The sequence below is a fragment of the Oryza glaberrima genome, chromosome 1 (genome assembly GCF_000147395.1).
Source record: "Oryza glaberrima chromosome 1, OglaRS2, whole genome shotgun sequence".
Lineage (NCBI taxonomy): Eukaryota > Viridiplantae > Streptophyta > Magnoliopsida > Poales > Poaceae > Oryza > Oryza glaberrima.
The window spans coordinates 28,818,584-28,845,647 of NC_068326.1; the positions used below are offsets into that span (position 1 = coordinate 28,818,584).

The 27,064-nt window shown below is 45.6% G+C and overlaps 4 protein-coding genes across 6 annotated transcripts; 3 read left to right on the top strand and 1 right to left on the bottom strand.

The window, feature by feature from the left end:
* Window positions 1–415: 415 nt before the first annotated feature.
* Window positions 416–2,042, top strand: LOC127772800 (transcription repressor OFP3-like). Its single transcript, XM_052299133.1, has one exon. The coding sequence runs from the start codon at window positions 690–692 to the stop codon at window positions 1,662–1,664; it is 975 nt and encodes a 324-aa protein (XP_052155093.1). The 5' UTR covers window positions 416–689; the 3' UTR covers window positions 1,665–2,042.
* Window positions 2,043–4,251: 2,209 nt separating this feature from the next.
* Window positions 4,252–9,488, top strand: LOC127752475 (probable sugar phosphate/phosphate translocator At1g06470). Of its 3 annotated transcripts, none has more exons than XR_008012373.1 (13): window positions 4,252–4,932; window positions 5,039–5,211; window positions 5,984–6,069; window positions 6,173–6,222; window positions 6,728–6,795; window positions 7,063–7,163; window positions 7,344–7,356; window positions 7,620–7,804; window positions 8,014–8,100; window positions 8,205–8,299; window positions 8,639–8,774; window positions 8,872–8,933; window positions 9,010–9,488. XR_008012373.1 is itself a non-coding variant. In XM_052277868.1 (12 exons), exons 1-11 carry the CDS (start codon window positions 4,502–4,504, stop codon window positions 8,763–8,765), a joined length of 1,416 nt encoding a protein of 471 aa, XP_052133828.1. In that variant the 5' UTR covers window positions 4,253–4,501; the 3' UTR covers window positions 8,766–8,774; window positions 8,872–9,488. The 3 variants fall into 3 exon arrangements, 1 of the variants encoding a protein (XP_052133828.1); XR_008012377.1 differs by having other exon boundaries at window positions 9,034–9,488; XM_052277868.1 differs by having other exon boundaries at window positions 4,253–4,932; window positions 8,872–9,488.
* A 3,654-nt stretch (window positions 9,489–13,142) lies between these two features.
* On the top strand, window positions 13,143–16,646 carry LOC127777115 (ras-related protein RIC2-like). The gene is made up of 2 exons (XM_052303632.1): window positions 13,143–13,557; window positions 15,979–16,646. Exons 1-2 carry the CDS (start codon window positions 13,322–13,324, stop codon window positions 16,406–16,408), a joined length of 666 nt encoding a protein of 221 aa, XP_052159592.1. The 5' UTR covers window positions 13,143–13,321; the 3' UTR covers window positions 16,409–16,646.
* A 1,896-nt stretch (window positions 16,647–18,542) lies between these two features.
* Window positions 18,543–20,390, bottom strand: LOC127777108 (probable WRKY transcription factor 65). The gene is made up of 3 exons (XM_052303619.1): window positions 19,681–20,390; window positions 19,436–19,585; window positions 18,543–19,286 (listed from the first exon to the last, which is right to left on the bottom strand). The coding sequence occupies exons 1-3, from the start codon at window positions 19,881–19,883 to the stop codon at window positions 18,689–18,691; spliced, it is 951 nt and encodes a 316-aa protein (XP_052159579.1). The 5' UTR covers window positions 19,884–20,390; the 3' UTR covers window positions 18,543–18,688.
* Between the last annotated feature and the right edge of the window lie 6,674 nt (window positions 20,391–27,064).

A 27,064-nucleotide genomic window follows, 5' to 3' on the forward strand; every position in this document is an offset into this window, starting at 1 on the left:
TTATTTTTTTGCTGACTGTATGGCCACGTGTGTGCCACGTAGGCTAAAAACCGCTTCGAATCGAGTTAAGGTGGTAATTTATACAGTTTTAAGAGTTTAGGACATCAAATGTCCGGTATTATAGTTTAGGGGGTAAATCGTACTACCACAATAGTTGAGGAGGAGTAATTCATACTTTTTAATCTGTGATGACCAATTAAGAAAAAGTGAGACATCAATCAAACGTCGCAAACAGGCAGCACCGCACAAGCGTGAGCTTAAAAATCAGCACCAATCACGGAAATCAATCAGCCAGAGCCCACACAGGCAGAAAAACAAAGAAACCAGAAAGAAGTGCCATGAAAAGTGCAGCCGCTGTCTTCAGTTTTTCACCCACCTAGCTACGGCATGCCGGAAAGCTCTACTACGCCTCTATGGCCCCAGCATCAAAGTTCAAACTCCAAGTCCCAATAGCAGCACAAGGGGCAAAAAAAAGAAAAAAAGAATTTGCATGCACATGTACACCACACAGGCACACACCACGGAACCTCACATACGGACATACCATTGCACAGTCCATCGCTTAGCCGCCAAAACCCTCCCCACTTTAAAAGCGTTGCAACTCCCTCGTCTCTCCTCACACTCCAAGGTCACTCACACACACGGGCAGACACACCAAGAACCTGGTGCCTGGTGGTAGCAAGCGAGCCATGAAGTGGGGGTTTAGAAGTAGTAGACACAACCAGAGAGAGAAGCAGCAGCGCACACAAGAGGAAGAGCACAAGCACGAGCGGCAAGAGGACAATGGCAACAAGAGCAGGGCGGCCTTCCTGTCCTTCTCGCCGCTCGCGTGGCTCTCGAAGCTCACGGCCAAGAACAATGCTGCTGCCGCAAAACCGAAGCCTGCCGCGCCGGCCGACAAGAGCGCCGTCGCCGCCACTGGCGGATTCCCTTCTTGCTTCTTCAAGGGCGCGAGCTCGAGCACGAGCACGAGCGTGAGCTTGAGCTCGAGCGCGGCGTCGCAGAGCAGCCTGGCGGATTCCTCGCCCGCTGACCACCAGGCGCTGCGCCGCCTCTCGGTTGGCAACGACGGCGACACCGCCGAGGCTGCGGCCGCGCGGCAGCTGTACCACCGCCGCCGCCATTACTCGGTCGGCGGCGACCGGGACCTCCAAACCCTCCGCAACCTCATCCCGTTCTCCCGGGCCGCTTCTCCGATCCCGGTGCCTGCTCCGTTCGTCCCTGCGCTGAAGAAGACGCCGCCGCTGCTGCCGTCCGACACGGACGAGGAGAAGCGGCCGCGGAGCCGCCGGCGCCGGCGCCGCAGCGGCGGCGGCGGGCGGCGGTCGTTCTCTGGGAGGACCCCGGGCGCGCGGGTGGCTGCCGCCGTGCGCGTGCGGTCCCCGCGTCGCGTGGCGTCGGCGGCGGCGGCGGCGGTGTCGGAGCTGGAGCGGTTCGCGGTGGTGCGCCGGACGAGCGACCCGCAGCGGGAGTTCCGCGCGTCGATGGTGGAGATGATCGCGAGCAAGCGCATCGGCCGGCCGGAAGAGCTGGAGACGCTCCTGGCGTGCTACCTCTCGCTCAACGCCGACGAGCACCACGACTGCATCGTCAAGGTGTTCCGGCAGGTCTGGTTCGAGCTCAACCCCGCCCGCGTCGCCGCCGTTGCGCCGCCGCGCAGCTGATGATACGTTCTTCTTCCTCGGCACCATGGAGCATCGGAGCGTGCTTGCCTAGCTAGTTGACGTGGATGCTGCTGATTCCAATCATTTGCTCCATTCGAAGCGGACGTGCCTACGTGGATCTTTGCACGCGTGGCTGCTAAAAGCTGTGTCACGCAGTAGAGTGCGCACGCTTTGAGGTGTTTGTTTAACTTGCGCGCATTGGATGCTGGCGTGTAAAGCTCGAGCTTATTATACTCTTGCTGTTTGTAATGGTGCTTTTGTTATGTAAGCTAGAGAAATGCATGGGGCAACGCTGGCTAGTTTTCTCTCCACAAGGCTCCAGCACAATAATTTGGCGGTTTATCTGGCGAAAGATTCCAAATTTCCCAGTTTCCAGAATTCAAATGGCTCCAGGGTGCAGGACTGCATGGTTGTCTGACTTCTACTCAGAGAAACGCTTTTTGTGAGGGGGTTTTTGTCGTGTGCTCTGAATTTGATTTTGGGGTCGTCTGGATTGCTTCTATGGAAGTGAACGGAAGGTTAATGACGAAATGATTTTTGGATCTGACTGTTTATATGTTCGCAGTTTTTAGCTCGGAGTAAACTCTTTCCTGCGATTTATGCTGTCAGGTGCATAATGTTAGGCTTTGTGATCACACTGCTCACGTTGCATGCAAATTTATCATTGGTTTTCAAAATTTATTAGCAAGTGGCAGCGAAACAAATAACTATCACATGATGAAGTGCGGCAAAGATAGCTGTACTAATTAATTCACAACTATGTTGGTTCATTAGTCTAAGTGATGAGAGCGGTTAAAAACATGGTAAAATTATTTTCTAAAACGATATATATTATCAGCTCAAAAAAAGTATATGTTTTGACAAACTAGTACTAAGTGTGCCGATATCATTGAATAAAACATGAGTAAATAGTTTGTACAAGTAAAAGCGAGAAATTGTAAAAAGAAAAGTAAAATCAGGGGATGAGCTATAAAGCGGTGTTGGCTTCCTCCTTAATATTTGCCACCACCGCTATTGTAGAGTGATCTTTATGCTCGAAGACTCTTTGGTTACTTTCCTTCACACCTATCAAGCCATGAGGAGGATAAACGAGCAAACTCCATTCTTTGGTATAGATCTTTGGCAATTGCTAGCGCTATCCACTAGGTGTATACCGACGTAGACACATGCCACCTCGCTGGTCTAAGTTTCTCATGAGATAGCATGCTCCATATTTTCTTTTTTATCTGCATTCCACGAGGAGGTGGTAGGCCATTCTCATGGTATGCCTGGCATAGGCGATGACAATAGGAGTTGTTGGCCAGCTTTGGATTGCTGGTCTGTTTGGCATCCACACTCTATTATGCACGATAAGGCAAGTAAAGAGTGTATTTCTTCAGGCCCCAGGTTTTCCCAATGATTATTTCGTAATTTGTGCAAATTGAATCGAGAAACTGTACTTGTAGGTAAATTCCAATGTGTACTCTCGAGTCTCCACGGCTTGCGAGCTTCCACGTGATTTCATCTACTTGGTCGTCAGCGAGTTGTATCTCTTGCACTACGCTCCAGATAGTGACCAGCTTGTCGATGAGCTCCACCGTCACATCATCAATGTTTGAGAAGTTAAGGTCTTGGATCCACGTGCTCTCCTCAATGGCATGCTTTAGGGTCTTTTTTTTTTCTCTTAGTGGTGCTAAGTCCTTTGATCGTCTACCTTAGATCTAGGCTGAGTCACAAAAGTGGATTATGGACCCGTCCCAATTAATAGGGTTGTGGTTTGCGACAATAAATAATCTGACCAAGTTGTCCCATGGGGTGTTAAGAGGCCCACCCGATCGAGCCTTTTCCCGTGCTTTATTTTCTTGCAATAACCACCTTACTCCTAGAGCTCTTACGAATCTATTTAGGTTCAGCATCCCTATACCACTATTGATTGTTGGCGAGCATGTTCTTATCCAGTTGACTTCGTGTTTTTCGAGCATTCCCATAGGAAGTATTTCCTCTACTACTCGTCGAGTATCTCTCTCTAAGCATTTCTTGTTGACTTTAAGTGCCTGCTCACTTTGATGCCATTTTTAATCTTACCAAATTTTGATAAAGTTGCCAAAACAATGGCTACATTTAGTTTGATACCAAAATTTGGTAACTATATAAGAAATCTTGCTAAATTTTTGGCAAGTTGCCAAAACTATGCCAAAATTTTGGTAATGGTAAGGTTTTTTTTGGCATCAAGGCCCTTAGTGCCGTGAGTAGATATACCTGTTGCAACATGAGTACAGACGTGATAAGAGGACCGGAGATCAGGCATGATGAGTATCAAGTCTAAACTAGTCGCAAAAATGGACGCTTTGGAGAAGACCAGCGGTAAAGGTCATGCCAAATTGCCAACCTACTTGGACCGACTGACCGACAACGCTGGATGGGCCGGTGCTATCTCCATGACTCCATCTGCTGGGCCGCTTACCTGCACAAATCTCCAAGCGAAATCATGTGATACGTCAAGTGCACGTATACCAACTCAGAGAGAAAGAAAAGGGTTTTCCATGTGAGAAAAAAAAGCCCTGAAAATCCCGTAAAAAAAAAAAGCCCTGAAAAACAGCGTCCTCCTCGCCCGCAGGGGAAACTACCACTACCAGCCGCGAAGCTGCAAAGCTAACCGCTCGGGAAGTCGCCGAGACGAGGTGTTCCGATTTTGACTTGCTACCGGAATCCTCGCTGAAAGCAAAACCCCCATCTCCCGCGGCTTCTCGTCGGCCGCCGCCGCGGTCGCTCGCCGTCGCCGATGAGATCCATCCACGCCTCTCTTAGATCCAAATTGCTGTAGAGCCGGCCTCATCGCCGTAGCGCCACCCGCGTCCATGGGGGACTGCGTCGTCGTCGAGAATGGCCACCCCATCCCGAAGGAGGAGGACGCGCCGGTGGTAGCCGTGGAGCGCCTCCCGGAGGGCGCCGGGAAGCCGCGGGAGGAGGGGAGTAGAGGGCAGAGGAAACAGGGCGGGATCCGCAGGGAGCCGTCGTTCTCGCGGTGGTGCAAGGACCCCTCCGCCATGTCCAATGCCCCCCCTGGGGGCGCCTCCCCTGCCTCGGCGGCCAGCGACGACGATTCCGAGGAGTTCGAGCTTCCGCTTCTGCCCTCCGATAGTGGCGGCGGCGGCGGCAGCCACTTGCCGATGGATATTGAGGCGGGGGCAGCGGCGAGATCTGATGACCTCCCGATTTCGCCGTGGTTGATCGCGAAGGTTATTGCGCTAATTGTGAGTTGGTACACGCTGAGCACCTGCTTGACGCTGTGAGTAGCACGCTTTTTTTTGGAGTGTGGATGATTAGGGGGAGTATGTGCTTGAGCACATGTTTGATGCTGGTGTTCTGTTTGTGCTCGTGGGGCGTGTGTTCAGGTATAACAAGGAGATGCTGGGGAAGCACATGTGGAAGTTCCCAGCGCCATTCCTGATGAACACGGTGCATTTCACGATGCAGGCTGTGGCATCGAGGGTGATCGTATGGTTCCAGCACCGGGGCCTGGAGGGAGCGGCTAGTGCAATGACATGGAGAGATTACTTTCTGCGAGGTGACCAAAGTGTAGCTTACTTTATGCCTCTTGATGCTTCCACATATTTAGCCAGAGAAGTGGCATGGGATTGGGTAGCTGGGCGCTCAAATTAGTAAAATCAACTTTGGGTATTCTGGACTTATAGGGGATAAATAAATTGAATGCTAGTTTTACGTCTATGTTTGCCACACAACTAATAAGTGACATAAGAAGAAGGGTACTCTTTAGTTAGCCTGTTACAAGATCAGGTTTAGGACCAGTCAGCATGAACAATATTGGCTTTTGCAGCCTTAAGCAACTAGTGACTATTATGATAGAACAATTGACATGCTAAATCTATGATAGGACAATTGGCATGCTAAATCCATGATAGAACAGATGACATGCTAAATCTATGATAGGACAATTGGCATGCTAAATCCATGATAGAACAGATGACATGCTAAATTTATTCCTCTCTTATTCAAATGAAACTTGAGCTGGTGGCATGTAGAAATAAAAGTGGTTAATGCGTCACACAGGCTCAAATAGGGAGCTTAGTATACTTCTCTTACTGAATCTTTTATGATGTTGAACAATATCACATTTCTTAGTGGATATGCAATCAATGCTCTAATAGATTGAACCGAGTCAATCAACAAAGATTAGGTTAAACCAGAATCTATACTACCTGAAAATATTTGTAAATATATATTTTCCATTTTTATTGTTTTGTATTTTTGTATATCATATTTATTTGAATAACATTGTTTACAAATGATATATTGTAATTTTATTATTTGTTCTGCAGTTGTCCCAACAGCTTTGGCTACTGCTCTTGACATAAATTTGAGCAACATTTCACTTGTTTTCATCACTGTAACATTTGCTACAATGGTACATTTCACCCTATATGAATCATTGTTTCCTAGTTTTTTCATAGTTAAGTACTGGTTAGCAAATTTGGAATTCTAATTCATTATTTTCAATTATTATGCAGTGTAAATCTGCAGCTCCAATTTTCATTCTTCTGTTTGCCTTTTTGTTTAGGTAAGCTATGCTGTTGATTTCTTTTCAACAGTGTATACACATGTGTTTTCTTCTAAAGTGATTTCTTCCATTATTCGTTGATTTAAATACCAATTATGCAACCTTAAATTGAGCCTCGATCTGATTTTTCCATCCTTAATAACTCTTAAGTGCTTTAATCTTTATAATGAATGCACCCACAAGCACAAAGCACTCAAAGCACGCACTGACACGTGCACTCTCACATGAACAATACGAGTAAGTTGGTAGATTTAAAATGTTTGCTTCTATCTATACTTTTATGTAATGTATCTTTTGTTGATTTTTATTTTTCTAAACTTGAGTGGGTATCTTGCTTCAACCTGCTAATGTTGGTTCTGTTTCTTTTATCGTTCTATTTCTCTTTCATGCAAATCGCTTTTTTTTTCTTGCCACTTTGTCTAGGAATTATATTCTTATATACTTCTGTTTTTTTTATAAATCGTTTTGATGTTATAGAGCTAAACTTTTCATCTTTCTTTGGAAGGCTAGAGAAGCCCAGCTTTAACCTTCTTGGAATCATACTGATTGTTTCCTTTGGAGTTCTACTAACAGGTACTGAAATACTGAATTCATCAAGAAATAACAGTTCTCTTTTTATTTGAAACAATTCTCTTTTGTTCTTTTTAGAGAGCGCTGACAAAATGACCTTCCAAATTGTATATATTGCTTTATTAAAGGGATTATGGTGTAATTTCCAATTTTTTCACTTAGATGTTGCATTGTTACTGCTTGATGCTACCACGTACTGGCATGCCTATTAGTACTTATCTTATGCTCCATCATTGTTTAACTATGGTAAAAAAATTTCTTTCTGGACAGTTGCTAAAGAGACAGAATTCAATCTTTGGGGATTTGTATTTATTATGCTTGCTGCTGTTATGTCTGGTTTCCGCTGGTGCATGACACAGATTCTCCTCCAGGTTTAATACTTTGTTCTTTAATAGTTTGTCTTACTACTGTTATGATTCAAAGTTGATGATTGGGCATGTCACTATGTCCTCTTAATTATATACAGCTATTTTATATTTTAATTTCCATTGATGTACTGACTGTACTTTCTTTTTTGTTATTCTCTTATGTGTCTATGGAATCTACTGAAGAAAGAGGAATATGGTATTCATTTTGTCATAGCCTTTTTGTCCATTGAGAGGATTTATCTTAATCCTATTTGTTTGTGTTGCATCTCATGCCTGAAACTGCCCTTATTGCTTCGACTTTAACAGTAACATGAATTATAATCCTTATTAAAAAAGGTTATATGAACTAGAAATATTATGTAGCATTAGGTTCTTAACATATACGCATGAAGATACATTTGTTTTTAAACTAGGAACCACCATGTAACAGCCATCCTTTTTGTTTTCTATGATTCACAGGATTAAGAAATCCCTTTACGTTGATGAGTTATGTTACCCCGGTTATGGCAATAACAACTGCAATTCTTTCTATTGCGATGGATCCATGGCACGACGTCAGGGCAAGCCACTTTTTTGATAATTCAACTCACATAATAAGGAGCAGCTTATTGATGCTTCTTGGTGGTGCTTTGGCCTTTTTCATGGTATGGATCATGTACCCACTTGTCAGAATTAGCTTGCTAATGATGAATGTCGCCGTGCACCAATAATACCTGCAATGAGTCCTTTTTTTCTTCAGTCAGGATACACTAACAGTTTTTATTAGACATGCCTGCTGATTATTTTTGTTGTGAGTTGTCATATCATGAAATGTATCCGTAAAAGATGATGACAAGGACCTTTCCACCTGCAGGTTTTGACAGAATATGTTCTGGTTTCTGTAACAAGTGCTGTAACAGTGACCGTAGCTGGGATTGTGAAGGAAGCGGTCACTATTTTGGTATAACTAAAGCTTGATTTCACTTTAAATATTCATTATGTATATAATTCATCTATGTTCATGCATGTGAGTTTGAGTCAACTTGTAACAATTAAAACTGACAGGTTGCTGTGCTTTTCTTCAATGATACATTTACCTGGTTAAAGGGGCTTGGGCTGGGAATAATAATATTTGGTGTCAGTCTATTCAACTTATACAAGTAAGTCGATGTTCTCTTTTCTATGTTGAAATTTTGTTTTCATGTTAACTCAAAACCTATTCATATTTCTAATCACTAGATTAACTTCAAGTCATCAACTGTACCACAATTCTAATAATGTTGGTGCTTTCTTTTCACTTGAACCTTTATTACTACCTATCGCATTATTCAACAATATTTGTTTGGCACGTCAGCTCTTTGTGTGAGAGGGTATAAAGCAATAATTAGCAAGCATTTAGCATCTCTGTTTGCTATGTAACTAGAAGCAAAATTTTATTTTCTAATGCATCCGTGTCGAGTGAACAATATTTCCTCATTCTTCTCCCATGATATGCGAAGGTATCATAGGTTCAAGAAAGGCCATCGTAATAAGAATTGTGACAAGAACCCCCAAACTTCTAGCGGTGCTTCAAAATATGTTATCCTTGATGATGACGATATGGAAAACCAGGGTAATTCAGGCTGATGTCATCAGGTGAGTAAGAAAATATGATGGATAAAATGTTTGTTCAGTTTTTTATATTTCTCATTGTTGGCAATTGGCTTGACAGTGGCACATTTTTTTTTCCCAGAGAGTGGACTATTTGATGGATTTTCATATTCTGGAAATTTAGTTACCTATGCCTCCTCACAGGTGACTACCATCTATACATCTTGCCTTGGTATCAAGTGCCATCGTTTTTTATCTTTTCTGTGCTTCCACGACTTAGGGAAGTTGTGTTGTTATTCATGAGGATGAGCATGAACATGAACATGACGCAAACAATATCATTGATTAAGAAGACACATTTACACAAGCAGCAGACAATCTAGTCGCCAAAGAAAGATTTTCATGTCAACAAAAAAGGTGCAGATATCTGTCAAGAACTGTGCATAAATAGTATTGTTATATTTGATAATACTTTTCCTCCACTTAGGAATTTGCTAATGCTTTCTTTAATTGGAAGAGTAGAGAGCTCAGTTTTGGCCAGTATTGGCACGTGCGCGGAAGAATAGCATGAGACACCATTTTCTTCGATAGGAAAATACATTGTTTATATGTAGCAATGTTGTAATTTATGATTTTCTTTACTTTTAGCTAAATTTACTGCATAGAAATGTGTAAATATTACATGATAGTAGAATTCTTTTCCCCTTATTTTGAGATTATTATATGTTGAGATGAGGCCTTTTCACCTTCCATAAAGAACACTTTTTAGTCCCTAAACTTGGCAAAAGGCACACTTATCAACTATAAAAACAGGATATGTAATACCTAAATGAGTTAATTTCATATAACTGCAGATATTATTGTCCTAGCTTGTTTAAAAAATAAAACAAAAAACATACGGGTAGTGCATGTGGCTTACATGATCGCTGGTATTATGGGCCTAGAGTTTTAGAAAACCATGTTGTTAATCAATGGTTCTTTGATTCTCCATACTTAGAAGTTCTAAATCAAATCTCAAATTTATGAATTCTTTGATCTATCTATAAAATTTTTTAGGGAAAATTGGAACCATGTCATTATAATTTTGCAAAATTTGAGATATGTCATCCTGACCCACATGTCATTGACTCATGCGGGTCCCACATGTCATTGACTCATGCGGGTCCCACATGTCATTGAGATACCGATGGCATATCTCAAACTTTGCAAAATTATAATGGCATGGTTCCAATTTACCAAATTTTTTATCCATCTAAATTAAGTATAGTATTTCTTATTTGGTACAGTAGCGAACCAAATTAATTAACAGTGTGGGTTTGTCAAACTATGAAACCATAATATCTGGGGTTATGTGTTGTATCAAAATCATTTTTTAAAACTTGGACCATAATACTAGAGGTTTTGTGATTACAAAATCAAATCGATTCATACCCTTGTGTTCCGTCTAGAATGTAGGAATTTTGCGGTATTTTCACTTGGATGAATTTAGTTCCCATATGAACAGCACTTTTTTTTTGTGCCAATAGTGTTTTTTTAAGGAAATACGCATAAGCAGTTCGCATAATTTGCATCATTTTGTGCCGGTATTCAAACATGGATTTGCATCATTTAGAAGTGAATGGTACCCAATCCCTATGGATTATTCCTCATGTCAAACAGTTATTGCATAGAGATTGCCATACTGCCAGATACTTGGCTGCTCGTGGACTCCCACCTCATGTTGGTATTTGTACAAAGGGTAGACTGGAACTAGATGAAACCCTACATGCCGTCATCTTCTGCTGGGTACTGGAGTAGTAAAGGGTGGTGAGTGGTGACGGACGGTAGGTGCCTGTGGGCACGTCACACTGGCAATGGACCCGTCACCCACCTGTATACAAGCACGTACTACTAGGCTACTAGCTAGCTGTTTCATCAACGTGGGCTCAGCCGCGCTGCACGAGTGCATGTGCGGCGTGTGAGCCGTAGCCGGCCTGCGGGATCTGAGTCTCGCCGCGCGCTGGCATATCCTCTGTCGCTGCATCTACCAAGTACTCCGGTAGTATTGAACTATACCATGCACGACGGCGGCAACAAGGCGTCTGATCACACTCTGATCGGTATCATCGTTTGATGGCCTTCGCTTGGCTTTTCAAGCTTCAAACCGCGCGCGTCTGGATCTCACCGAACGCTCTTCCTGCCGTAAAACTGCGAGGGTTCTGGCCTCAAGGCATCCCACGAGCTGAGCGCGCGCGTCTCGGGCCTTACCGTGCCGGTGGCCGGCACTTCGCGCCGCACGAGTTCACGAGCGAGCCACCGAGGAGGCGTCACGCCTTTCTTTAACGAGTTCGAGAGGAGATCTCGCAAGAGTTCGAGTAGTTAACGCGGTTCAAGAAATAAAGAGACCCGTCCAACGGTCGGTTGGGTTACGGTTAACCGGTAGCGGATCCGGAGCTGTGATTCTCTTGAAGTCTTTTTATGATTAACACCTACCACTGGCTTAAACGAAGTAGCTGTAGAGGCGCTTTGATCTCCAACCACGGGTACGGTGATGTAGCTTCTGATCTTTTTCATAATGATATCAAGTAATCTAGCAAAGACGATTTAGACCGATCTGAGCATAAACACTTATCTAGTGAACTGGAAAGTTTTTGGGATAATTTTTTTTTAAAAAAATCGCATTTTAGCCGCGAAGGTGAATGGTTACCGTGCAAACCAACAGATGAGGTAGGGGTAAAGTAGAGTAAATCTAAAGTAAATGACGAGCCTTGTATATTGAATTGCATTGTCTCAATTGAATCGGCATAACCTTTATAAAGATATTAATCTTAGTAAAAATAAAGACTTTTCATGTATTATTGGGATAGATATACAATAGCACTCAAGAAACCTTGATCCTAGAGCAAGAAAATACACGGAAAGGAAAAACTAAATTCGATCTAGACTTTAGGTTGCCGATCAGACAGCTCAAATCATAAGAGCAGGTACAATAGCAGGCTATAAGCCAGCTATAAACATATTTTAAAAAGATAAAAGAAGAGAGAGAAGAGCAGCGGGCTACAGATCTGTAGCCAACTGCAGCACGGACTCCAAGACGTAACGTGTGTATGACGGATGGGACCAGATATTAATAGTATAGTAAGCAACTATGGTATGAATTGACTATTATATTGGCTATAGATGATTTGAAGCTAGTAGTGGGCTGTACTATTAAACTTGCTCTAAGGGGCCTAATTAGCCCGATTAGACCGTCCAACTAGGTGCGATCAAATCATAAGGGACCTAATTAGCCCGTGGCACGAATGTTTGTTTGACCGACCTTTAGGCATATACTATTTTTTTTTCAAATTTAGATTAAATTCAATCTAGCGTCAAATTTTACAATCAAAATATTTCATTTGACCCCTTTGCCATCACCGCTGTCTATAGGAGCTTGACAAAAAGTTTTTGCTTAGGGACACCTTTAAAACGCAACAATGAAAAACTATAGGAATAGGAAACATGCATGAATATGATAGGAACATACGTGTACTTACGTGTAACACAGATGATTAAGACATAAGGAAAATGTAAGATGGGTTGTTAACACATGAAACTTACAAAACAAACCTAAATTATAATTCATTTGGTTAATGTATCATTAACTTGTGTCAATTTGTTGTTTTATTACTTGAGAAAAGGAATGAAAAAAAATAGATGTTAGTAAATGTTTCAATTCATATTGATCTATGGCAAAGGAAAGATATTCCCTATTTTTCCTATGCTCCATCCATCCAAAAAAATGAATAGTGCAACCCTAGAAGAATTTAATTAATCTACTTTTCCTACAGAATTCGTATAAACCAAAGAGTCATACTTTATTAGCCTATGAACCACAACAAAATTTAAATTTTAGAACCTAGTTTCAAGTTGATTTTAGAGTTATTTCATCGTAGACTCGTAGTATATTTTTTAATATGAACTTCTAAATCATTAATACTATTTTACTTAGAAATGATTTTTGTTATTTCTTTTATTATTTTCATGGCGGTAGCTTGTACAAACATAGGCCCAAATTAAAGAAGTGCAGGGGACTTTCTGCGTATAAAAAGCAACAGACTAATTCTTAGTTCAGACTACGGGGTTGTTTAAATTGTAGCCAAAATAAACGTTACCAAAATTTGGCAATGGCAGCATTTCTTATATATTTATCAAAGTTTATCAAGAAATTAAATATATACGAATATTTAGCAACTTTAAAAAAATAGTATAATTTGAAATGGCATTAATATGAATGGCCCCTACAATAAAATCCTAGTACTAACTGGTTTCGTTCAATTTATTTTACATCTTATCAGCCGTAGGTTAAATAAAACAGAGAGGACTAAAAAGAAGTAGAGTGGACTTTCTGCGTAAGAAGAGCAGCAAATTAATTCTTCAGAGTTCAGACAAATTAAAACCCCACTGGCCACTGGCGCAAGAAAACCGAGCAAGCTCAGCTCAGCTATCACGGTGTCACCTGTCAGCGCCCACAACTGCTCGCTCCGTCCTCCAAAGCCCGCGAGATCCAAAGCCGAACGCCACTAGCTAGCTGAGAGAGAAGCGCCGGCCGGCGAGGGGGCTAGTGCGCGGGAATGGCGGCGGGCGGAGGCGGCGGCTACAGGGCGGAGGACGACTACGACTACCTGTTCAAGACGGTGCTCATCGGCGACTCCGGCGTGGGCAAGTCCAACCTGCTGTCGCGTTTCACCAAGAACGAGTTCTGCCTCGAGTCCAAGTCCACCATCGGGGTCGAGTTCGCCACCCGCAGCATCCAGGTCGACGGCAAGGTCGTCAAGGCCCAGATTTGGGACACCGCCGGCCAGGAGAGGTACGTACGGCCTCCCCCTTCCTCTCCTACTCTAGCCGCTTCCCGCGTTGGTGCGCAAATGGGTAGTGCATCGAGTGTGTTCAGCTAGATTTGCTGCTGGCCGCATGCTCATGGATTTCTCTTGGAAGTTAGAGTGCGTCGTAGCCGATAATTTTCCTGCAGATTGTTTGTAGGCGCTTCGCTATTGCTTGGTTTTGGTTAAAAAAAATGTGAACTTTGGTTGTCGTCGTTGTCGATTTTAATTTCTTGTTTGAACTAGTTCGGTGCTGATGATATTAGAGCATTAATATTGTAAATTTGACCTTGATAGTTCCTGCACGAATTTGGCATGGAACCGAAAGTGTAGTGAGTGCCAATTCACATCTGGCTGGTTCTCCTGGAGGGTAGATTACTAGATTGGGAGGTGACACGTGGTTTGGCTGTTGGGACGTCCATGTCTGTTTCATTCGAGATTAATGGTTCGAGAGTGAAACCACCAAAAATCGTTGTTGTGTTCTAGCGAAAGTGGTTGCTGTGTCGTCTTCCATTCGAAGTTTATAGAGGAAGCAGAGGAAATGCTATGTGTCAAAAATGCAGTGATGCTAGTTTAGCTGCAGTGTTAACTGGGGGACAGGTGTTTCACAGGTGTTAGAGGACTTATTGATAAGTGCGGCCCCAGCGGCGAAATGGTCGCTATTGAGGGCTTCTATTGCTATGGATCTCAAGAGTAGAAAGTGCCATTGTGGTCACGACATTTCTGCATCATGAGGAGTGCATAAATACGCATCAAAAGCATACTTTGGTTCCCGGCTTATGTAGTGTATACCTAACTACCTAACGCACTGTATTGCAATACCACACAGTTTTATTGATATTGCTTTGGAGCCTTGGAGGGGGAGTATAAATCGAGAAGATCATCCTAATTGGACAGTGCAAAACTTTGTTCGTACTATATAGAAACTTTTGGTTCATTATAAGTCTCTCTGAATTATGGATAAGAATAGTTCTGTCAGAAATACTAGGTCCATATGGTTTCTTTAGAGAGGTTGGGGGAGGCCCATCACTCAATTTTTATACAACAATAAAACTTATTGGCCGTGTGCAGTGTGCTTGTTAGCAGAGGCAAGAGATTTAAACCATTTCCACATCTAAAAAAGAATACAATTTTATATTAAGAAAACACCTTGCATGCTATTGTAAATTAAAGTCTAAGAAACTAGTAAATCTATATCCGAGACAATCATAGAATGCAAAATACACATAGACTGACTTGGGTGGGGACGTGGGGTGAACTAGGATTGGTTGGCAATTTTAACAACAAAATCACAAAGCTTTCACAGAAAATTTTATAATGTATAACTTGTGCTATACCAGTGCCTTATTTTTCTGCTATAGTTTCTATTTGGATCCTTAATATTTCTAAATTCCACATTCCTGTTATACCATAAAGACGCCTCAGCAACCAAGCCAATCACACATTCACAAAAAGCAACCTTGCTTACTGACCTTGACCTGAGATGTTGACTGTGAGTTTGGCGGTTGTTTGCTCCATTCCAATAATCTGTTACCCGCTCGTGCAATTTGGTGTGTTGTACAGTCACACCATGTTGATGTGAATGACTAGAGCTTAAATCCTAGATCTGGACTTGGCGAAGGGGAACAAGAAAAGATGGCCTGCCCCTTATGGCCTTAGGGCACCCGCAATGATTATCTATAGGCTCTCTACAAGAGATCTATGTCAGCATATTTTCCTACTTGGAATAGATTGAATGAAGAGAGAGAGCAAAACTATCTACTAACCTGGAGATAGTCTAACGAGGCAATGGATTAGAGAGCTATAGATACCCATGTAGACATACTATTGAGGTGGTTTACTATTAATTTGGTCTATTGCTGAGATGTACATGTTTTATAGAGAACACCTTACTTTACCATAGTTTGGCCTTTTCTTTATTATCAATCACTACATGCATGCCATGTGTCTATCACATCTTACTGTAGCAACACATTGGCAGCACTTTTTAACCTAGGAAATAACAAATAAGGCATCATAATGTTCCTTCTAATATCAAATGTTCATGCCAATTGTTTTTAGTTCTGTTGTTTGTGGACAATTTTGAACATGTTTGCTATTGGAATCAGAATTACTACCTCCATCCCACGAAGAATTTATTTGTAGCAGTTCTCACACTGATTGCAGATTAGTACTGTGAGGGAATGGCTTAGGTTCCCGTTGTTATTAATAGTTGGAGAATGTGTGTGTGAGAGAGTATGTTGATTTGTGGAGTGAGTAGGGTCAGAGCTAAAAGTAAATTGTTCGTGGACAAATTTTGAATGCTAAAAGTAAACTCTTTGTGGAACAGTGGGAGTAGCTGATCCTTCTTTATGATTTTCTTTAGTGCATAATTATATGATTACCTAATATTTTCCTTCTGTTGGCAGATACCGTGCTATTACAAGTGCCTATTACAGAGGAGCAGTAGGTGCACTGCTTGTCTATGATGTCACTCGGCGTGCTACTTTCGATAATGTGGCACGCTGGCTAAAAGAGCTGAGAGACCACACTGACCCTAGTATTGTTGTCATGCTAGTAGGCAACAAATCCGATCTCCGCCATCTGGTGGCTGTTTCAACTGAAGATGGAAAGGAATATGCTGAGGCTGAGTCATTGTACTTCATGGAGACATCTGCATTAGACGCCACAAATGTAGAGAATGCTTTTGCAGAAGTTTTGACTCAGATATACCAAACTGTCAGCAAGAAGACGGTTGAGGCATCAGATGATGGATCAAATGCTCCAATCAAAGGAGAGAAGATTAATGTGAAAGATGACGTGTCTGCGCTGAAGAGAATTGGCTGTTGCTCAAATTAGAGTAGAGATGCATTTCTTGTTGATTTTTTCCACTAGGTGTACGGCTGTATGTTGCTTCTATTGAAAGAGGTCCATTAATTTTCATTTTGTTGTGGTGATATTGAGAGTTAGATTGTTCCAACTTTCAGTTATACCATTTCTTGAAAGTCTTAACTCAAGACAGCTCCTTTCGTCAGATTGGTTACTGTATTCGACATAATTCTGCAAAACATTTGTTTACAGTGGGAACCTGGCAATATTTCGGGGCATTCTGACAGCCTTCTGAACAATTAGAGTTTTTGACAGTATGGCTTGTGCTGAGTTGCTTAACTGCATCCTTTAGAGTGGCACATGTTGGACTGGGTACATCCATTGTGGATGTAGAGGCCAGATTTTAATCCATTTTCTAAAAAAAAAGAGTGGCACATGCAACAGTAGTAATGTAGGCCTCCCATCTTAAGTTCATGTTGCGTGTCCTCCTGATGGATGCTAAAATTTCCTGCAGGTGTGCTCTGTTATGTAAACTCAGAAACTCATCAGCAAACAAGGCCTTATCCATTCATTGTCTAAAATAGATCAGCAAACAAGGCCTGGTCCAAGTACATGCAAGTAGCCATAGCCAAGCCCAAAAGCCAGGTTTGTCATGGATGCCACCCTTACGTCAGTGACAAACTGACAACAACTCTTTTGTCTTTTCCTGCCGATTTGATTCCTATCATCTACTCTTACGTGGTCAGATTGTGAAATGTCCGATTGTGGATAATGACTCCAAATAGGCTAGTAAAGTCACATGTTTTATCTTTTGTTTGTAAAGTTGGCTGATCATGCGTTTTTCTACGACCTCTACCTTTTAGTCCTAGCTATCCCCTCTATTGTCATGGGGAAATTATATCGGAAAGTCCTGCAAGCTTTTTTTTTCATCTGTATAGCTTGTCTCTTAGCATCGAAGCTAACAGACGAATAAATAAATGTTCTAGTAATTGCTTAAGAAAAAATGTGACGAAACTTTGGTACCTACTTCCTAGTCGTGTCATTGGTGGAAAGTTGAAATATTTATTTCAAGCACAACGTGAGAATCTCTCCTGAAAAAAAGTGTGTTCATGATCTAGAGCAGTTAAAAGAGGTGCCTATACATACGTAGTAGTGCTTAACTGCTGCTGAGATAAGATGGTTCTAAATTAATCGCCACATCGAGAAGATGGCATCACGAATCTAGCATCGTCCCCTTGTATTTACTTCTGGAAACGAATTAAACAAAAGCTCCTCTCCGAACACCAACAGTACTAGTACACCACTCGAGGAATTCCGAAATCCGCGAATTCGCTTCCCCCACCCCTGCCTCGCAGGATACATGCATACACACGCAGAACGCGAGCCGGAACAGCCGGCCGGCTAGATACATGGAACCCTGAGCCGAACGATCCGTTTGCCCCTATCTCTCGTAGTAACAGGGACGGCGTCGCGACACGGCACGAACACGACGCACCGCGCCGCGATAGGGACCAATTCGGCGACGTCCCAAGCGGCAGCGCGCGTACATACATGTAGCGTAGCCGGGCTAGCCTCGCGCCTCCGGCCGGCAGCCGGCTAGCGGGAAAGCGGTTTTTGCTGCGCCGAGGTTTTGCTCCGCCCGCCCCCGCTCGCGCGTAGGCGTAGCAGCGCCAAGCGGACAGGGGCGGCGGCAGCCGGCCGTGGGCCGTGGCCGGCAAGGCGGGAAGGCGCGGCACGCGTCCCGCGGGTGGATCCGTGGCAGCGCCACACTACCCGGGCATGTGGCCTCGTGCGCGCGCATCCTTCCAAGTTCCAACTACCACGCCGAAAACGCTTGCCCGGCTAATGCCAGTGCCGCTTACCGTTGGATTCCGCATCGGACGAGACGAGAGGCCCCCACTTGCAAGCCGCAGCCGGTGGGGACGTGCGTGCGTGCGTGCGGAGAAACCTAACTCACTCATCACTCACTCGGCGGGATGGGCCTTGGAGCGATCGATGTGCGCGTCTATTCGACACAGACGGCGAGGAAAAACGCCTGAAAATGCCCACCTTTCGCTGCTTTTTTGTCGTTGGAATCACGTCGCCAACCACTTCGGAAACGGCAAGACGGGCTTTGGATGACGAACACGCGACGCAATTTGGAGAGTGGGAATAGGAGGCTCTCTTGAACAGTTAAGCCACTCACTCCCATTGATCACCCAAGCTATGTACTAACCTCCAATCCAAATTACTCCAAGGAGAACTAAAGAAAAGCAAAAACAAAAAAGGGAAATTGTAAAAGGGGAGGAAAAAGAAAAGAGGAGGTGATCATCAGGAGCACGGCGCGGTGGCCGCCAGGCCGAGCTCGCGCCGGCGGCCGAACACGACGGCGCACTCCGGGAGCTCGCCGAGCCCCGCGAACAGCGCGTCGTCCCCTTGCAGCTCGCGCTCCCACTCCTCCGGCGGCAGCAGCGGCGCGTACGACCGGTGCCACGTCGGGTGGTACTGGTCGATCCATCCGAAGTCGAAGTTCTCATCCTCCTCCTCGACCGCCGGCGCCGGCGCCACCGTGGTTGTGACCGCCGCCGGCTCAACCACAGCCTTCTGTTCCTCCTTCTGCTCCTCCTCCTGCTTCACAACCGGCTCAGATTCCTGCTCCGGCTCCGGCTCCGGTACCTCCAGCTCCGCCGACGCCGACGACTCGTTCTCCGCTGGCTCGGGCTGCTGTCCGTCAGCCGCCGGCTCAGGCTTTGGCGCCGTCGACCGGGGAGACGACTTGCTCGCGTGGCAGCTGCTGCTCTTGGGCTGCGGCCACGGGTGGTTGTGCTCGAAGGAGTAGGTGACGAGCAGCACGGTGGGGTCGGCGCGGCTGCGCTCCACCTGCTTCCTCGCCGGACACCCCTTGGAGCTACTGCACCTGTAGTACCCCCTGAGCATAATAAACACAAGCAACAAACCCAAATTAAATCTTGCCACTTCAACAACCGTTTAACTGATCTAATTGCAGTGATTAATCAGCACGGCAACTAATCAACAGGCTCAAGAATATCAACCAAACTGAATATAAAGCCTAATTACCTTGGGTAGGGAGAGCCCTTGATGGGCTTCTGGCCGTACTTGCGCCAGGCCCACGAGTCCGACGGCGGCGGCCCCTCCCCGGCGCCCTTCGGCCGGTCGCCGCACTCCGCGATCGGCACGGACACCACCCGCTTCTCCACTGACCTCCGGCTGCTCAAACCAACCAAACACCAATCAATCCTCTATCCCTAAATCCTACCTAGGGCTTTAATCAATCGCAGACCGAGCCATAATATTATCCGTACCTGCGCTTCGCGGCAGGTGGCAGCGGGGACGACGGCGAAGCCGACGGCGAGGGGAGCTCCCGCTTCTGCCCTCCCCGGGGCGACGACTCCTCGGCGGCCCCTTGCTCGTCGACGGACTCCGCCCGCGGCGAGTCCGTGCCGGCGCTGCAGTACCCGTCCTCGGCCGACGTCGACCGATCCATCACCTCCTCTCCGGCCGCCATCACCACCACCACTCCCGGCGCACACACACTCCAACTCCGGATAAAAAGCCCAAAGCGAGAAAAACTAATCCAACGCTTTCCCAAAGAATATATAATATCTCTCCGCGCCCCCTTTGTGGCTTTGGTGATGATCACTCCCCCCACCCACAAACTAATAAGCGCAGTATCGCGCACGGATGAGGAAAAAAAGAGGAGAGAGGAGAAGGGGGGGAAGAAGAGGAGGGGATCGGTGTGCGGCTAATTGGAGCTCATGATGGAGGGGATGGAAATGGTGGCGAACAAACGGATGGGTGCAGCTTTCAATGATCTCCCTTTCTCTCTCTCTCTCTCTCTCTCTCCTCGCCTTGGCTACATGCGTGTTTGTATATGCGGCAGCTTATGCTGGCTCCTGCTAGTGGATGCCTTTCTTTATGCGCAGCGACGCTGTCACTGACCGAGCGTAGGAAGACTACCATACTCTCTCTCTCTCTCTCTCTCTCTCTCTCTCTCTACGCTGCGCTACACCGGCGCGCGGCACATGAACGTGTATGTACGCATGGCGTTGTTTTTATTTGACGTTCTAGATCGGTTGCATGCCATGCCACTCGTTGCGCAAACTGGATTGGATCTCTCGATTCTCTCTCTCTCTCACTCTCGTTGTTGCGTCTTGGAGGAGGAGATGGTGGCGAGCCGGGGACGGACGGAGAGAGCGACGTTCTGGGCCGGGGCGAGCGATTAATCTAGTGCAGGCGGCGATGGCGACCCCCTCCCTAACCCGATCTGGCCAATCATCCCCGTGCTTCTGCTGCTATCCCCGTGGAAACACAATACACACCAGATCGTACATGAGAAGGAATACTATACGGATACCCTGTACTTTAGCGTGGTTTAATTCACAGACGAACCTCCAGAACCAGTGCCGCCCTGTGACGTGATCATATATATCTCAACAACAAAAAAAGAGAAGATTATGTATTGTTTGTTAGCAATCCGTCTGGTGCGTTGGATCTCGATCAAACGGCGGAGGATACGCTACTACAGGTGTACACGTGAGATAGCTTGGATCGATGATACTACCTCACGAATCACTCGCATCTCACGTGGGTTCACGTACAGGTGTACAAACCCGATCTGAAACTACGGCAGTTAAGCTTTTCCATGTGGTGCTCAAGAAGCCGGCCTCCTGGGAGAGGGTACAGCCGGTGCAAGTTGTATCGAAGCGCTCCTTATTTTTTTCCCCTCAATTGCGAGCTATAGGTGTCCAACCATCAATGGTCCATGTGCCTCACTTGAAAATAAAAAAACATAGACGATGGCTTTGTTTGGGGTACTTGTTAATTAGTTGTTTCGATCTTATACTAGTATAAATGCTGTCAGTGGCTCATGCACGGTATCTAGCTTAATTTACACCGCTCTAATATTTTTGATCTCTGTCTGACACAAATGGTGTTATACATTAACTTCTCCATCTGGATATTGTAATGCTAGCAGCCCGTATGATTAACTGAGTACAGCAAGCACGAAAGATGCGGGCATCGATCGATCCATATACTAGTACTAGATTTTTTTGTGGTGGGCTACTGAGAAGTGGTCCCTGTATTGTGTGCGAGCTGGATTTATTTTTTTTCATTTTTGTTCTGACGAATAGAAATACGTTCCCCACGTGCAGAAATCTCGGCATCACTGATTTGAGATGTTGATCATGATGTGCTCCAATCCAAGACCTGTTTCCTTTTGTCCAAACGGGAGGATGAAATTAAAAAGGTATCTATAGAACGCTATTTTGGGCTCCTTTTCAGGGGGCTCACTAGTCGCTAACTTGTGCCCAATAATGCTATTTTGGCGCAACAAGCTTCTTGAGGATGAAGCTGTGTTTTAGCTGGAAACATATCTCCTGCAATACTGAAAATGTGTGTTCTGATTTTGTGCTACTTTAGACTTTTTAGCAGTACTACTAACAGCAGTACATATTTAGTACTAGTAGTACTTGTAAGGAGTAGTAATTGAGATGATACGGATTGGCTTTTCAGTTGGTCAAGCTCATGAGTTTGGATTCTGGAAGCAGCAGCAGCAGCACCAGCGCATCTAGCTAAAACCTTTTTTAAAAAAGAGAATTAAGCAGCCTATCCGTGAGCGGGACACGGTGTAACCAAACCCTTAATCACGAACCAAACGCCAAATTCTTTAATTAGTCAGTCGAGGCAGCCGGGACCTGCTTCACCTTATCTTCTTCGATCCGTCACGCGGGGCCTACTGAAGTACTGATCCGGATCACTAACTAAATAGTACCAGTAGCATCAAAGTTCCTACTACTGGAGTACTTTTATGTTTTAACCCAAAGCAAAGCTCCCCCTCGCCTTGGTTTCGGCCAGCACCAACGTGCCAAAGCCTCGTGATTCGTGTTGTTAACTGTTAACTAATCTGATTATATAGTACTCCCTCCGTTTCAAGATGTTCGACACAGTTGACTTTTTAGCACATGTTTGACCGTTCGTCTTATTAAAAAAAACTTTGTGAAATATGTAAAACTATATGTGTACATGAAAATATATTTAACAATGAATCAAATGATATAAAAATAATAAATAATTACTTAAATTTTTTAAATAAGACGAATAATCAAACACGTACTAAAAAGTCAACGGTGTCAAACATTTTGTAACGGAGGGAGTACTAAGACACTGCCGGTGCTGGCCAGATTAACGATGTCATGTGCGTGGCGGGAGCAGTTCTATCAACAAATGCAACGGCTAATGCAAGCAAGCTACCATGAGAATGCCGGTGCCAAATATGCGTAGACCGTTTCTTGCTCCGGATTTCGCGATGGGATTAGAGGCGAAAAACGACGACGAATCGGAGAAGAGCAGCCGCGCGCGTCGGTATCGATCGACCGGCCGTTCGATCCATCCATCGATCTCAATCATTCGCGATAAAAATAATTGTTTCGGCTTGTCAAAAAAAAAAATTGTTTTCGGGAGGCTGTCATGGATCAGGCGCCTCTTTAATTCGCGTCACGGCCCTCGAATTATTAGCGCTAGTTTACGATTGATGACCCGTTCATCCTCCTCCGCCTCCTCCTCGCTGATCAGGAGGGAGACTTCTAAGAGCAATGATAATAATATAGCCAGCTGCCGGTTCTGTATTAGTACCATGTCACCTATAGCCATCACTAATATAATAGGCTGGCTGTTAAATTAGCTGTTTATTTACCTCTATTGAAGATTTACATATTCGTATGTACACCTAATCTTCTCGCATCTGGTTGGAAGAAAGCAGTTTTTTCTCGTGTGTTGCGCTTCAGCCGAACGATAAACGGAACGCCCGCTCCATTCTTTTCCTTCTCTTCTCACTCCTCCACGTCAGATTTGGCTGACGCGAAGCGTGCTAGCGTCGGCTGATTAGGATCTATTAAACCTGCTCTAAGAAAACAATATCTCTCCTCTTGCTGAACTACGCAGCTTTGACAAACGGCATCCGGCGTTGAAACGATGCGCCTACTTAGATCTTAAGCCACAGCCTACGGCGCACATGTACATGAAAAAAGAGGTTGACATGATAGTGATCAAACAGGAAGTTTTTTTTTCCTTATCGGAGCGAGCGATCCTTGATTCATCCCCTTCGTAGTAGTAGTAGTCAGCGCCCTCGCGTTGCCATTGCCAGGACAAATTCAGGGAACTCCAATGATTTCCCGTCCCCGCCGAATCCCAAGCCGAGAAGTCGCTGCTACGACGCTCAAGTTGATGACAAAAACTCCACCGCCCGCAAAGGCGACAGGCGCCGCGCCCGCGCGAGCCCCCCCAACTGGTAGCTTTGCAGCGCGTGCGCGTGCGCGTGTGAGCCGTGTAGCGACCGAAGCTTCGGCTGCAGGCGGAGACAAAAGGCCCAGATTTCACATCACCGCGCTGTGTTCCAGGACGGACGAGAGATGGGTACCGAGACGACGCGAGGCCGCCGCACGCAACTTGCGAGAGTTGCGAGAGGGGTGGATGAGATGAGGAGGAAACTTCGCGCACGCGTGCTCCGTTCCGTACGCGGGAGCGCGTCACGCGGCCGTCACCCTCTCTCGCGGCCGCCGGGCCTGGGCCGGTTTGTACCGTAGCGCGGCTGATATTTTTCTGGCCCCGTTTTTCTCCGGCTGCAACGAGGAATAATTGTGCGAATGCTTTTATAAAAGGGAGGAAATATCAGGTGTCTGTTGCTTGCTAGCTTCGGTTACCTGAGCTTGTTTTTGTGGTCGAAGAGAAATAAGGAAGGCTGGAATACTTGCCTGCCTGCTTGCCAAAACTGAAAGTGACATGCATGCACGATATTGTCTGCTCCTGTTTTTTATTTCTTTGACGTTGCCTGGCTGGCGTCCTGTTTGCTATTATGAAATGATGAAGAAGTCATCTTATCCGGCTCCTCGTTGTTCCGGTGGCGCTATGATTGACTTTTGTGTTTGTGTGACGAGAATAATATAGGCATGTTCAAGCTCGTCGAAGCAATTCCTTCCTTTTCGCGTATGAATGTGTGCATGATTGATGTAAGTGGTAGAGCACAAATCGGATGTGTATTGCGCTTGAGAACGAGAGAGAAGAAATATTGTGCAGCTCCCGACATGCTTCCTTTTACCTGTTCAGGGTCCATTTGGTCTCCCATTATATAACTCTGGATGATGCGGATCAGCGGATCACGCATCTTTTGTGACGGTAACCATGCAGTATACAATACAATATAATTGGCCAATCCATTCATTTCATTAAGTTGAGATCATAACATCTCACTATCTATATGATGGAAGCTACAAGCGGAAGCAGCAACCAAGCAACTGTGAAAGTTTCTGGGCCATTTGTTCGTTGTCATTTGCCAAGCAGGCCATGCGTGTTTTCTGTTTGGAATAAGTTCACCGGAGGTCCCTCAACTTAACAGCGAGATTGTTTGAAGTCTCTTAACCACAAAACCAGAAATGTGTAGCTCTAAACTCACATAAACCGTGCACTCGAGGTCAAGGTCCTATGGCAGTATATATGGGTGCTTTCGCTGACGTGGCATCCTAGTCAGCCAAAAAAAATAAAAATAATATGTGGATCCCACATGTAAGTTAAGTGAGAAGGAAAAATGTGGGGGCCACATCTCTTCTTACTCTTTTCTTTCTACTCTTCTCTTCAACGGTGGTTGTCGGCGGCAGACGGGAGTGAGGCGGCTGGCGAGCCGAGCCGAGCTCCGCTGTCACTGCCACACCGACGCACACATGCCACTGCAGCCGCCTCTCTCCCCCTCTATCGCCGCCCGCTGCCGCGCTCGCCCGCTGCCACCCCGCCCAACGTCCACCGTTGGGTCGGCCACAACGTTGTTCATCCTCAGTTGTGAGGGCGGCGGTGGGCAGAGCAGCTGGCGAGGGGAGAGACGGCCGGCCACGCTGGCGGGAGAGGAGGGCCGAGAGAGCGGCGGAGTGGAGCGGCCGACAGTGGAGGGCCGAGGCCAGCGCGAGCTCGCGCCGGGAGGAGTCTGAGATGGAGACGGCAGAGGTGGGTTGGCTGCTAGGCAACGGGGTCAGTGGAGGGCTGTGCCGACGGTGGGGTGGTTGATGAGGTGGTGGTGAAGGTCCCTAGGTGGTCCAGGCAAGGCAGATCTAGGGTGGCATGTGGGGGCGGCGTCGACGACGAAGCCAAAGTAGGCCGAGGGTCGGCTGTGGGGCGCCGTTGGTCTCAACGGGGTGCTCGCGGCAACGAAGCTCCGTCGCTGCCGCCCACAGATGAAGATCCATCTGCTCTCGCTGCCTCGCCCCTTCTAGCCGCCACCACCTCCTTCCTACTTATTCCCTCTGCCTCTCGCCGCCGGTGATGTCTTCGCGCCGACCGCCTCTCCCGCCGGCATCCTCTCGTCGTCGTCCCCACTATCCTGCCAGCGCCCTCCTCTCCTACCGGCATCCTCTCATTGTTTTCTCCTCCCGACGCGAGCTCGTGGATCGGCCTCGGCCCTCCACCGCCGGCTGCTCTGCCCCTCTCTCGGCCCTCCTCTCACCCCGCTCTCCCGGGGCGGCCAATCTCCCCTCGCCAGCCACTCCGCCTACCGCCGCCACCACAAACCAAGAGTACAAAACCGCCAGCCGCCTCGCCCTGTCTAACGCCGACAACCTCCCTTGAAGAAAAGAGAAGAGAAGAAAGTAAAGAGAAGAGAATGAGAAGAAAAAAATATGTACCTGACATGTGGGCCGCACATACCTTTTTTTTGTTGTCTAGGATGCCACATTAGTGAAACCACCCTTATATACTGCCATAGGACCTTGAGTGCACGATTTATGTGAGTTTAGGGGTACACATTTCTGATTTTGTGGTTAAGGGAACTAAAAAAATCTCGAGTAAATTGCATAAGTGGTACACGAACTTGTCAGATAGGTGCAATATAGTACATGAACTTGTAAAACGCTCGTTTTGGTGCACAAACTTGTTTGGTGTGTGCGAACAAGGTCAAAATTGCATGGCAAGGTTAATCTTGTTGTTGATTTAAACTCTATGTAAACATGTGTCTAAGAAGGATAAACATAGGCATAATGATTACATAAATCAAAAACCGAGTAATGATGCAAGGGATAGAAACAAAGAAAGATAAAGTGAAAACTAAGTTTATAAATATAATATTTCTACTACTATGTGCACGCAGTCATCTACTCATCTACTAATTTATAATTTATAATGTTCAACATAGAAAAATCGATCTTGTCGTGCCATTTTAGCCTTAGTTTGCATGTATCAGATAAGTTTATACACAAAAACGAGCATTTTACAAGTTCATACACTAAATTGCACCCACCTGACAAGTTTGTGTACCGCTAATGCAATTTACTCAAAAATCTCACTGTTAAGTTGAGGGACATCCTGTGAACTTATTCCTTTCTCCAGAAAAGAAGCTTCTGGGTCTTAACTATGTAGGCTTTTCCGCTTGTGGGTTGATGGAGGCCGAAGCAACGAACAGGAACAGGCCCAAGCACCGTACGAGACTGTAGTGTGTGTGCTAGGCCCTGCCTGCGACCATTTGGGCCCTGCGTTCATCACGTGCGAGACTGTAGTGTGTGTGCTAGGCCGCTCGGTCGCGGGCGCGAGTGTTGCCGGACTACGGAAATAAACCCAACGTTATGGTGGGCCACATAGATTCGCCGCCCGTTTTAAGTGTGCTCTCAAGTCCAAAACAAAACAGCACACTTCTGTTCCAAAAAGTCTGAT